Source organism: Rhipicephalus microplus, chromosome 9, assembly GCF_043290135.1.
Source record: "Rhipicephalus microplus isolate Deutch F79 chromosome 9, USDA_Rmic, whole genome shotgun sequence".
In the NCBI taxonomy this organism is placed as follows: domain Eukaryota; kingdom Metazoa; phylum Arthropoda; class Arachnida; order Ixodida; family Ixodidae; genus Rhipicephalus; species Rhipicephalus microplus.
In genome coordinates this window covers 123,312,023-123,325,954 of record NC_134708.1, presented here as the reverse complement: position 1 = coordinate 123,325,954, position 13,932 = coordinate 123,312,023, and the positions used below count along the sequence as shown (strand labels likewise).

Genomic DNA, 13,932 nt, shown 5'->3' with positions numbered 1-13,932 from the left:
TTAGCTCTACTGGTTTCACTAATTTAATTAGTACTGCGTCACGCGTGACACTTAATACTGCCTCAGCACTTGACTTAATTATCACGAACGTTGAAAATACAGTACTGCACGCGGGAACATTAGCATCAGGTATAAGTGACCACTGCCCTGTATTTGCTGCATTTGATTGCATTGTTACTGACAAAAAGCGCAAGTTCGAGCCTCTCGTTATTCAGCACTTATCTCAAGCAGCCTTGCAGTCGTTCGGGCATGAAATCAGTAAGTGCGATTGGTCACATGTCACGCGAACGAAAGACGTAAACGAGGCTTATTGCAGATTTGTTGAAACTTTTCTGCGCATCTACGTTAAGCATTTTCCCTTCAAAACCTATAAACAATCTAAAAAGATAAGAAAACCATGGGTAACGCGTGCGCACTTGGATATGATAAAAAATAAAAATAAACTTTATCATCTATTTCTGCGCACACGATGCCCGTCACAGCTGACAGAATTCAAGTCACTACGAAATAAGCTGAACAGCGAGCTTAAGCGTGCTAAAATTACTTATTATCATTCCATTTTTTCTGATATCTCGAAGAAACGCCCAGACGCTGCATGGAAGGTAATGAACTCCGTTTTGGGTCGTGACAAGAAGCATGTAACTCCGGAAAGTATTCTTGTTGACGGTCAACGTGTTACTGGCACCGTGTTGGCTGAACACTTTAATGCATACTTTGTGAACGCTGCCATGCCTGATTATAAGAGGAAATCTGGCAGCATGTCACATACTCAATTTTTGGAATACAGCGTTAGTGACAGTTTGTTTTTAACTCCAACCGATGAAGATGAAATCGTTAGAATGTTCATGAGTCTCACAAACAGCAGGGCCCTAGATGTAAACAATATGCAGATAAAACCCGTAAAATACGTCATTGCCTGTATCTCCTCTGTGCTAAAGCATATTTTCAACCTTGCAATGGTTACTGCTACCTTTCCCGAAGAAATGAAGAAAGCGAAAGTTTCTGTAATATACAAAGGAGGTGACCAACAGTGCATGAAAAACTACAGACCAATATCTGTCCTCCCAGTCTTTTCCAAAGGTTTAGAAAAAATTATCTGTAATCGCATAACAAGTTTTTTTTCTAGCAAACATATCCTATCAGACTCGCAATTCGGGTTTCGAAAAGGAAGGTCAACTGAAACAGCCCTACTAACAATGAAAGAATTTATAGTACACAACATCGAAAAGAGACTTTACACGCTAGGCCTGTTCATTGACTTTTCCAAGGCGTTCGATTCGCTCAGTCATCAGATTCTTGCGGACAAGTTGTTCGCATGTGGTATTCGCGGGAAACCATTAGATTTATTGAAATCTTACTTGCAAAACCGCCAGCAATACGTGTGCTTGCAGGGCTCTAAATCGCCATTTCTTTCTATTTCAAGAGGCGTGCCACAAGGAAGCATTTTGGGACCCCTATTATTCAATTTATATATAAATGACCTCGTAAATATTGATAAGTCAGCAAAATTTGTCATATATGCCGACGACAGCACCATACTATTTTCGGGGCCTAATGTGGGTGATCTTGTCTCTGAATGCAACAACACACTGTCAACGCTGTCAACATGGTCCAGCCTAAACGAACTAAAGATAAACCCAACAAAAACTAAAATTGTTATATTTCATGCAAGAAGCAAAACAGTTCAACTATTAAACCCAATTTCATATGAAGGTCAAAACATTGCTGTGGTAGACGAACACAAGATACTCGGAGTTACTTTTTCCTCTCACCTTAGTTGGAACTCGCATGTAGAAGAGCTATGTAGGAGACTGTCATCAACTACTGGAGCATTATCACGATGTCAACGCTTGCTCCCGACAAAGGTAAAGCTTCAAATATACTACGCGCTCTTCGCATCCCACCTCAACTACTGCAACCTGGTTTGGATCACCACAACTAAACAGAACCTAAATAAAATCTTGCTTCTGCAAAAGAAGATTCTCCGACATATTGCAGATATTCCCTACCTGGCCTCAACTAGAACAGTCTTTCAAGAATACACTGTCATGCGGGTTCAGCACTTATACAAATTTCGGGTCTTACAAGCTTTCTACTTTTCCGACACTTATAAAAAATTCCTGGAAACTATATCCCACCTAAAACTTAATGACACTACCATAAGTACGAGACATACTTTAGCGTGGTTTGTTCCTCATTACCGAACAACATACAACTTACAAGCATTGCACTATAATTTGCCATCTATCCTAAATGAATATACCGAACTTACTACTGCTACACACCGGCAGTTGCGTGAATTTTTTACGTCTATGTTGTAGCCCTCGCATTGATATGTCTTGACTATGCAAACTTTAGCTTATCTTGTCATACCGCATTCTTCTATTTTCAATATTCTGTGTTTGATCATTACGCGATATTGCTATTCCGTAAAATTTCTATACTTTCTGTACCTTTCTGTATTACAAAGTTGTTTATGCTGTACTAAACGTTTAAATGCATAATCTCATTTTGACTCTCTGTATGCTATTGTTATTGCTTGATGTAATTCAAACTGCAATTTTTACAATATTGCTCATGTATATTTACGTATGATCTTACAAGCCCATTTTGTACTGTTAACGTCGTATGCTGCCAATTGTAAAGGGTCTTCAGGGACCAAGTCAAGCTGCCTCGAGCAGCTTTTATCCCTGAAGCCCATCCAGAATTTCTCTGGTGAAATAAACTTTGACTTTGACTTTGACTTTGACATTTATGTCGTCTGAGTGGGGTGGTGTGGTTTTTATGCGCATTTGAATGCCGAGCCGGAAAATGCTTGCGCACCAGAGGGTGAGTGTGAGCGCTCACAGGCCATTGGACACAATCACGATGCGACGTGCCCGCAGCTTCCTTGCTGTTATCGTTCTTGTTTTGGCTGAGCTGGTCATGGCCTGAACAATCGGGGGCGATTTCCATGGTGACGACTTCATGGGGGTATGCGCGACGTTCAGGTTGTACGTTGAGAGTCAGAATGGCGTGCTTGTCGCCGTCGGCAAGATCGTACATCATGTTGCCAGAAAGGCCGATGCTGGATCTCTCTGACTGGAATGCATCGATGTAGCTCACAAGCTCGGCCGATGACTGCAGATGTGGTACACACTGGTGCACGATTGTCTCCTTGCTATCCACGGTTGTCTCCGACAGCTCTGTCTTGGAAATGGCATTGGTTGCTGGCACGGAAGTTCGTGAGATGGGCCCCGGTGTGGAACCTGGCATCGGAAGAGTGACGCCTGCCTTGGAGCCTGTTTCAGTGTACCCTGTGGAGCGTTCAGCCAAGAGGTCATCAAAGCTTATGCACGGTACAGCAGCACATTCGTGGTGGTTCAGTGTGGGTAAGTCGTTTGAGTGACGTTCTTCACGAGGCCCGTCTTCGATAGCAGTCTTTGGCTGAGCTGAACTTGAATTGGACGACGGCACAGAGTCCGAAAGCTCAAGTGAACTGCAACGCATGACAGCAACCTGGAGGCGGAAACCCTCCTGCGCCTTATCCTCGGTAGTCGTCAGGTTGAACTGTGTGGTGGAAGGGAGATGGAGAGCGTCCGGCCGAAGGCAGCTATGAGCTTGGAGCTCCACTCCACCCAAGACTGCTGCTTTAAGCCTTCATACCGGTGCCACGCCGCTGCATCTTCCCGAAGACGGTCTACAGCCACGGTCCATTTCTGAGATTCCGTCCAGGCCTCGCGCATTGCTATCGCGTGGACGGTTGCCACCCAGCTGTCGGCGTCGTTCCGGACCCCGTAGAATTCCGGTAGTTCGCAGACGGCTGGTGATTGTGGGGTGGCAGGTGGCAACGCAGAGATCACCGACGCGAAGCCGTCGAGCTGGTGTCAGAGCTCGATGAGAGAAGACCGAAGCTCCCTGCGTTGCTCCGGTTTGCTTGCCTCAAGGTCGTGTGAGGCAGCTACATCTAACACTGCGTTAATCTCACACAATTCTGGCAACATTGTAGGAGCTCGCTCACAGATGGATGTGTAAGTTCGTTAGTCTCGACGCGGAGTAACGCGATGGTACGCCGCAGGTCCGCGGCGCTGTCGGGTGTGAAGCCCGAAGAGTCAGTGATCGCGGTTTTCAAGTAAGTAGCGGTTGCGCCACTTACACCAGCGAGATTGATGAGCAGGGAAGCCTGGACGGCGTTCAGTGGCGGCTCGTGTGTTGGAAGAATACAATGGGAATGAAGGCCATGGGAAGCGTGAGCGGCATTCCCAAGGGACAGGAGCCGGTGCGTATCCCTGCCGTGAAACGGAGGCAGGGTTTCAATCAGGTTATGGCGTAGAATCACAGGGGAGGCCTGGACGCCGTCCACAGGTGGTCTGAAGGGTGGCTGAAGTGGCGGGTGGGACCCAATCGCTAAGGAAGCGTGAACGGCGTTCCTTGATGGAGAAGCCCGCGTTGCCGACGAACCACGAAGACACGTACCGGTGGCTTTCTGCAGAGGGTTCACTTGTCGGACTGCGCCATTGTAATGAGCGAGACAGAGAACAAGAGACAACACCCGATCCTGGGCCAGCTGTTCTTATTCTGTCTTCTTCTTCCAGCTAGCTCCTCGCACCCAGAGCCCCGATTCCGCTGCTCTTAGTAATCAGTGCCCATCCCAATATATATATATATATATATATATATATGTATGTGTGTGTGTGTATGTGTGTGTGCGTGTGCGCGTGTGTGTGTGTGTGTGTGTGTGTGTGTGTGTGTTTCGGTCCGGTTCAATATTCACGGAAAAGTCCAAAAGCAGTTTTATCGACGTTTCGACATCAGTCACGTTCAACACTGCAAGACCAGCATTCCGTATAGCGAATCGTTACGCTTCAACAGAATCTGCTCTAACCCATTCGACTTTCAAAACAATCGTGCAACACATAAAAACACCTCGTTGAAGCAAAAGTATCTACCGCAATTAGTTGACGACGCGATCCAGCGCGCAGATACATGTGACCGCAGAACGCTTCTCTACCGCGAAGTCACCTAATCAGCCATCCCAGACAAACCTAGTGCTAACCCAGTTTGCATCAGTCCCACGTGTATCGGCTGTACTTAACAATCACCACAACATTCTCATGCAAAGTGAGCACCTGAAACACATCTTTCCTTAATCACCCCGAGCAGTTTACCGCCGAGTTAAAAACCTTCGCAACATACTATCATCTTCACCATTACCTAAGATTGCCCGCCTAAACGCCATCAGATGCCATTCATACCACAAACTGCGTTGTAAGGTATGTCCCCATATGTGCACTTCCCAACAGGTCGCCAGTAAGTCTTCAACGTTTAGTTTAAAAATTAAAGCTGACTTTGCCTGTGACACCAACAATGTATCTTATAAGCCTAAATGTACAATATGCGGCAAACAGTATATCGGACAAACAAAAGGCCCTTTACGAGTGCCATTTAACAATCATAAATCTCACGCTAACACGTTGTCGCACCTGCCAATATCAAAACATGTGCATCTCCCCAGTCACTCTTCTAATACTCTCAAGGTTACGTTACTCGAATCTGGCTTTCGCTCTAATTATAACAGGTAAGCCCGGGAATCCTTCCTAATTCACAAGTTTGATACCATCGCGCCTGGTTTAAATAAATGCGCTAGCAAATTAGGCTGTTTGTCCATGTAATCGACTTAGTGATAGTAAGTGCATTGTTCGTTGAACTGTTTAGTTTTTGTGCCTTTGTATTTTAGTGCTTTTAGCTTTCCCATTTTACTTTTTTACACGTGTATACTTTTAGCATCATCATTATACCATTTGCATCAGTGATTCTCTCGAGCTGTTCAGGCACATTTTCGTCGATGACTTTTATATATCAGTTGGGGTCAGCGTTTCTTCTCTGTGCTTGATATGGAAATGTACATAATAACGGCAATGTTGCTACACACTTTATTCTGATGAAGCTCGGACCCCGAGCGAAACGTCCATAAAACTGCTTCGCACGCGATTCTGTTCTGACTTTTTCCGTGTATATATATATATATATATATATATATATATATATATATATATATATATATATATATATATATATATATATATATATATATATATATATATATATATACATCCTGATGAAGGCCAGACTCTAGGCCGAAACGTCGAAATAAACCTCGTTGTGACCGCTCACGGAGGATCTAATATATATATATATACGCCCCGCCACGGCGCTCTAGTGGATAAGGTACTCAGTTACGAACCCGCAGGTAGCGGGATCGAATCCCGGCTGCGGCGACTGCATTTACGATGAAGGCGGAAATATTGGAGGCCAGTGTGCTGAGATTTGGGGGCACGTTAAAGAACTCCAGCTGGTCGAAATTTCCGGAGCTCTCCACTACGGCCTATCTCATAATCATATGGTGGTTATGGGACGTAAACCCCACAATGACTGGATAATATATATATATATATATATATATATATATATATATATATCAAGTTCGTCAATATTTGTGTGAGCTGTGTGTTCATCGAGTATGTTTTATGAATTGAGCATTTATTACTTTTCACACAATGCATATTTCTATAAAAACGATATAAATTGCGTTTATTTCTTGCTCAGTTATGAAGGATACTTCCGGTCTAACGCGTATTCTGCGTTTCAAGGAAGCTGAGGCGCTCAGTTTCGGTATTGCTATCAGTATTGTATGGTGAATGCATTAAATATCGTGAAGCTTTCGCGATTGATATAGAATAATTAACGCATGATGCCTTAACACCTTCAGATATAATTGTTCTTTACACTCTAAGGCAAAATTACCCGAAAAGGAGCAACGGAGCCCAATAGGCGCACGCGATGAATGGATAGACCCTTGAGGAGCAACCAAAGAGGGGAGCGTGCGGAGCTAAACCACTTATTCTCCACTAGAGATGAACCGCCCGTTCATTGGAGGCAGCGCGAAAAGCGTTGACATGGTGACGCCCTCCTTCTCCACAGATTACGTGTCCTTCTCCTCCTCTGCTGGCTCAGTCTTTCCCCGTATTTTGCCGGCGGCGGTTGCGCAGCGTCGCGCTCGCTGTGCTCGGCCACGGCCACCTGGCTTAAGAATTACGACGTGGTGCTTATGTGTACGGCTGGATGAGCGTGGCTGCTGCTTTAGCATTTCGCTGCACCCATGAAGTCTGGAGCAAGCCTCGACAGGTCACTACGCCGCGCTGTTTATCTCCGGCGTTAGGATAGTCACTACCAACACACGACAGCAACAGTTGGGAAGGCCAATATGACGGCCGAGAAGAACAGGCCTATCGGATATATACTTCAGTCCGACTCGGGGCAGAAAACGGCCCTGGATTCTAAGGCAAGTAGGTTATCATTCTTTATTCTACACTACTTGTCGCGTAGTGGTTAGAGCATCCGCCTCGCATGCAAGAGGTCCGTGGTTCAAATCCCGGCACCGCGCAGTTCCCAACCGGATTAAAAAAAAATCCTCGTGTTGATGGAACTGCATTAAGAGGCCTGGGGTGCGGCCTCACCGGCAAACACCGCCGAGAACGCACTCCCTCACCAGAGAAGGATTGGCCACCCTGGTGCAGTATCTGGCCACTACCTCCCACATGCTTACGTCAAATAACTCACGACCCTCAGTCCCCAGCAGCTGCGAAGCAACTGACCATGGCGGCGGTCAGATCTGCAACGCAGCAGAGGGTGCTAAGAATCTCTGGATCCGGACAGGCCGCCATTGGAACCTGAACTTGGCAACGTTTAATGCTAGAACCTTATCTAGTGAGGGAAGTCTAGCTGTACTATTCGAGGAGCTAGAGGGCGTTAAATGGGATATAATAGGGCTCAGTGAGGTTAGGAGGACAGATGAGGCCTATACGGTGCTACAAAATGGGCACGTCCTTTGCTACAGGGGCTTGGCAGACAGAAGAGAACTGGGAGTGGGGTTCCTAATTCACAGAAACATAGCTGGCAACATAGAGGAATACTATAGCATTAATGAAAGGGTGGTAGGTATCGTAATTAAACTGAATAAAAGATACAAGATGAAGGTAGTACAGGCTTACGCGCCTACATCCAGCCATGATGACGCTTCAGTTGAAAGCTTCTATGAAGACGTGGAATCGGCAATGAGTAAGGTAAAAACACAGTATACTATAGTGATGGGCGACTTTAATGCAAAGGTAGGGAAGAAGCAGGCTGGAGACCAGGCAGTAGGAGATTATGGCATCGGTACTAGAAACGCCAGAGGAGAGCTACTAGTAGAATTCGCAGAACGCAATAATTTACGGATTTTGAATACCTTCTACCGAAAACGAGAAAACCGCAAGTGGACATGGAGGAGCCCTAATGGCGAAAATAAGAACGAAATAGACTTTATAATGAGTGCACAACCTGGAATCGTGCAGGATGTGGAAGTGATTGGCAAGGTACGATGCAGTGACCATAGAATAGTACGGTCTCGAATTCGCCTAGACTTGAAGAAGGAACGACAGAAACTGATACGCAAGAAGCCAATCAATCAGCTAGCACTGAGAGGGAAAGTACAGGAATTCAGAGTGTCACTGCAGAACAGGTACTCGGCTCTTAGTGAGGAAACGAACCTTAGCGTAGATACAATGAATGATAATCTAACGAGTATCATTACGGAGTGTGCAGTGGAAGTTGGAGGCAGGGTAGTTAGACAGGTCACTGGCAAGCTTTCCCAGGAAACGAAGAACCTAATTAAGAAGCGTCAAATCATGAAAGTGTCAAGTACAACAGACAAAATAGAACTGGCAGAGCTTTCGAAGTTGATTAATAAACGTAAGGTATGCGATGTAAGAAGGTATAACATGGAGAGAATTGAACACGCTCTGAAAAACGGAGGAAGTGTCAAAGCATTGAAGAGGAAACTTGGGATAGGCAAAAGTCGGATGTATGCACTAAGGGACAAAGAAGGCAAAATAACTACCAATATGGATAGGATAGTTAAAATAGCAGAGGAGTTTTACAGAGATCTGTACAGTAGCCGTGACAACCACGGCCTTAATACTATAAGAACTAGCAGTAACCCAGATTACACCCCACCAGTAATGATAGAAGAAGTCAGGAAAGCTTTGGAGAGCATGCAAATGGGCAAAGCTGCTGGTGAGGATCAGGTAACATCAGATCTGCTGAAAGATGGAGGACAGATTGTGTTAGAAAAACTAGCCACCCTGTTTACGAGGTGTCTCCTGACGGGAAGAGTACCAGAGTCTTGGAAGAACGCTAACATCATCTTAATACATAAGAAAGGAGATGACAAGGACTTGAAGAATTACAGGCCGATCAGCTTGCTCTCTGTAGTATACAAGCTATTTACAAAGGTAATTGCTAACAGAGTAAAGAAAACATTAGAATTCAATCAACCAAAGGAACAAGCAGGATTTCGAACAGGCTACTCAACAATTGACCACATTCATACTATCAATCAGGTAATAGAGAAATGCTCAGAGTATAACCAACCCCTAGCCTTCAACCCATAGCCTTCATAGATTACGAGAAAGCGTTTGCTTCAGTAGAAATATCAGCCGTCATGCAAACACTGCGGAATCAGGGCGTAGATGAAGTATATATAAACATTCTGGAAGAAATCTACAGGGGATCAACTGCTACCATAGTGCTTCATAAAGAAAGCAACAGAATACCAATCAAGAAGGGTGTAAGGCAGGGGGACACAATTTCCCCAATGCTATTTACCGCGTGCTTACAGGAGGTTTTCAGAAGCCTAGAATGGGAACAGTTAGGGATAAGAGTCAATGGAGAATACCTTAGTAACCTGCGCTTCGCCGATGACATTGCATTGCTGAGTAACTCGGGGGACGAATTGCAACTCATGATTACGGAGCTAGACAAGGAGAGCAGAAAGGTGGGTCTTGAAATTAATCTGCAGAAAACGAAAGTAATGTACAACAACCTCGGCAAGGAGCAGCGCTTCGAGATAGGTAATAGTGCACTTGAAGTTGTAAAAGACTATGTCTACTTAGGGCAGGTAATAACCGCAGAGCCGAACCACGAGATTGAAGTAACTAGAAGAATAAGAATGGGGTGGACCACATTTGGCAAGCACTCTCAAATTATGACAGGTAGTTTGCCACTATCCCTCAAGAGGAAGGTATATAACAGCTGTATCTTGCCGGTACTTAGCTACGGAGCAGAAACCTGGAGACTTACAAAGAGGGTTCAGCTTAAATTGAGGACGACGCAGCGAGCAATGGAAAGAAAAATGGTAGGTGTAACCTTAAGAGACAAGAAGAGAGCAGAGTGGATTAGGGAACAAACTGGGGTTAAGGATATCATTGCTGAAATCAAGAAGAAGAAATGGACAAGGGCAGGGCATGTAGCGCGTAGACAGGATAACCGCTGGTCATTAAGGGTAACTGACTGGATTCCCAGAGAAGGGAAGCGGGTTAGGGGGAGACAGAAGGTTAGGTGGGCAGATGAGATTAAGAAGTTTGTGGGTATAAATTGGCAGCAGCAAGCACAGGACCGGGTTAACTGGCGGAACATGGGAGAGGCCTTTGTCCTGCAGTTGACGTAGTCAGGCTGATGATGATGATGATGATGATGATGACTTGTCGCGTGTGCGATACAGATCACGCTTACCGGCAACAGGCTCGGTTGTGTTGTATATCGCACGCATGAAATGCATCGCGAAGGTCAGCTTCGGCATCTGCAGTTCACCTGTGCTTTGCGACTGCCTGGAAATCGGCCGCGATTGCCATCGGTCTCCCGTACGCTCCCTCTCGAGTGCTCGCCTGTCTTCGGCGCCGCGATGAGCTCCGTGCTGACGACATTGAGCTGAGACCTCGTCGCTGTGTTGGGAGTCGTCGAAAACACGTTGCGGGTTCTCGTAAAGAGCTTAATTGTAGTATGTTGCGCGCTGTAAGCGCACCAGCACGGGCTATCGGGGCTTTCACTAGCGTCGGAACTCACTGAAAATTTGTCGCCATTACAGTTGGCTTCCCCGTCAGTCGGTCACAAGCAGCTCGGCGCAGCTCGTTAGCCGCGGCGGCGGACTCACGTTTGCGCGCTGCACTCGCTCGAGTTTGTGGAAAGGGGCCGCATTACCATCAATTTCATCGGCGATAGCTTCAAACCAGCTCGGCGCTGTTCGTGGTGGCGGCCAAGCGTACGCTCGCTTTCCTGTTCGAAGTTCGCTGGTGGCAGACACTCCGCTTGCAGTGCCGTGTTTGGTCTCGCGTTCGCTTGCTCAAGCTGAACGACGTCGCTCGCTTAGGACTCACCGATTTGTTAGCGGCACGGTAGTTCGCGGAGTTGTGGCTTCAGCCGCCGCTCCTAAGCTGTTGTGCTACGGGAATCGAAATGAGTCTTTGACGATGTGTGACATCACGGTGAAATTATTAGCATGTCATATCTCACATATGTTTTCATTTCACCTTGCACGTATTTCTCATATGCATTTGTATTCATCCTCTGTCAGGTGTGACTCACTATTTTACATACTTATTGTGCAGCCGTGGCCACACCATGCTTAAGACTGTGCGCTGGCGTCTGCGATGCCCGTCATCCATCTCTTTCGTCAGAGCAGCTTCAGAAGGACTGTGCGAGATGTGAAGGTAAAGTTGTTTGTGTGTCACATTTTAACGCTTGTTTTTATATTAACGTGCACGCACTTGTCATATGCGGGCACCCTCATCTTCTGCGACGTGTGCCTAACTATTTTTAGTATAATATTTTACGTGCAGCTTTGGAAACACAACAGGCAGAAGGCTGCGTGCGCTGGCATCTGCACAAGGAGTGAACAAGCTCCACAAGGAGGGAACAAGATTTGACAACGAGACTGGACTTGTACACTTCACCATGAATTCACTTAAAAGAATGGGGAAACTTCATGTGTATGTGGAAAAATGAAAAATTTTCATGTCTCACTTTTGTCTTTCGTTGTTGCCGTGACTGTGAAAGCAGTTACACATAGTTTTTCGCATGTTCTTTTTTGCGCAATTTGTTGCTCACTGCGCAGAAAAACAGGCGAAAAAAGTGTTAGGCCTGGCGGAAAATAAACAAAAAACATTGTTTGAACTGGGGACAAAAAGTTCGTCCGATTGGAGTATATGAGAGGATCAAGTGTTCGACCAGCAAGGTGCAACTGTGAGGACTAACGGTTGCCCGGTAAGGTGTAAATGTGGGGATTAACAGTTGCTCTATAAGGTGCAAATGTGAGGACTAAATGTTAGTTTTTGGGGTGAACTGTGGGACTAACGGTTACTCTCCAAGGTGTAAATGTGAGGACTAAATGTTATTCCCTTGAGGAGACTAACTGTTAGACCCGGTGGTGTTAGTCCTTAAAGGATTTATTGGTTGTGGCAGCCCCATTCGTCCCCAAAAGGACGAACCACACACTGTTTTAACACCCTTTTGCCTTAGAGTGTAGTCTATAACCAAGTAGATAACTATATGTTTTTTAATTAGTGACATCGAGATCAATTCAGCTGTGCAAGTGTTTCTTCCTCGACGCAGAGTCCTTACGCGAAGACAAGACAAGCCAGCATTTCATGGAAATTCAATACAAAATATGTATTTTCCAAAAAAGAACATCACTTTTATCGTTTTCATGAATGGCTTTTCGAATATTATCAATAATAACATTTGAAGACGCAAAAACAACTCCCTCGTAGTGTGTAAACACATTTCCTTCAATTGTGGGAAAAGCAGGCAAAAAAACAACAATAAAAATGGGCTTACCTTTTTTCGGTGTTTGGTTTACGACTGTCAGGAAATATACCAAAATCAGTAACGCCATACATTATGCATGTCACCAAACTATTGTACCTCAAGATACTCAACGCTGACCTTATGAATGCACAACATTCGCCTCCGATACAACTCAGCACAAATGTTTTCTTTACAGATGCACAACTCAAACATTTAGCTCACCTTTGATGTGAAGGTCTGTAATCAAAACAAGAACCGAGGCTTTAATTAACTCATCTCATCGCTATCCTTCTCAAATTTATAAACTGAGAAAAACCAAAGAAATACTCACTGATTGGTCGCTCTGAAGTGAGACAAAAAATATATTGTATTATAAAATAGGAAAATTTTTGGTAGTAACGTGGCATAATGCAAACTCTTAATTTACCATTCAGAGTTGTTTTTGTTTTCCATAATATATTATTGGCATTAATGTAGAAAATAACCACTGAGATACATTCATGAGCTAGCTCAGTGAAGCTGAAATGCAACATAGCTTCTTGAAATAATTCGAAAATTCGGTTTGCATCTGCAGACTTATCAACTCAGAACAGGCTCTTGTCACAGTGCATAAAAAGTTACAGCAGGAATCGCTGAAAACCTCTTGCACACCCGCATTTCACCTAACGCATCATGGTCGAAGCGAATGAATACTTGCTTCGAAAGTATATATTTCGTAATAAATGGAAGTATAGTTCAAATAAAGACATAGCTCGAACAATTCAACGCCAGAGGTGATTATCTGAACGATAATAGTTCATGTGTTTAGTAAGCTCTTACACAACTCTGCCGGTAAAATTCAACGATTGAACATCCTTCTTCGGACATTTTGGGCGCATTTTCCTTTTTGTCTGGAAAAGCTTACACAAAAAGCTCTGGTTTTGTTAGGCGCCGTTGAGCGTGCGTATTCAATATTCGCATTTACAGGAGACGTCGTATCACGCAGCATGGCACAAACAGTAAACAAGTGATGAATATTTGTAATGAAGTTCTAGGACTTCTACAGACTAGCCAATCAAGAAAGGAAAAATATACAAGCGCCCGTTTGTACCTCGAAGCTATAAGAAACGCACGAAAGCTTCTCAGTTGCCGAAACGTTCGTCCTTGTCCGGGGTTGGAACCAGGAACTAACGCCTATCCGGGGTGATCGCTCTATCAATTGAGCAAACTAGGAATCCAGTATTGACAGCGCGAATTCATCGACAACTCGAAGCACATGGACACTTGTAATGC

At 44.9% G+C, this 13,932-nt stretch overlaps 1 protein-coding gene across 1 annotated transcript in view; it reads right to left on the bottom strand.

Moving 5' to 3' along the window:
• The window catches only part of LOC119163039 (uncharacterized), a 162,788-nt gene that overhangs the window by 100,083 nt on the left and 48,773 nt on the right, over positions 1 to 13,932 (bottom strand). Inside the window, exons 9-11 of the mRNA XM_075874273.1 lie at positions 12,992 to 13,003; positions 12,883 to 12,921; positions 12,691 to 12,714 (exon numbers count right to left, since the gene is read on the bottom strand). Coding sequence (XP_075730388.1) covers positions 12,691 to 12,714; positions 12,883 to 12,921; positions 12,992 to 13,003 — 75 coding nt within the window. The remainder of the gene's footprint in view (positions 1 to 12,690; positions 12,715 to 12,882; positions 12,922 to 12,991; positions 13,004 to 13,932) is intronic.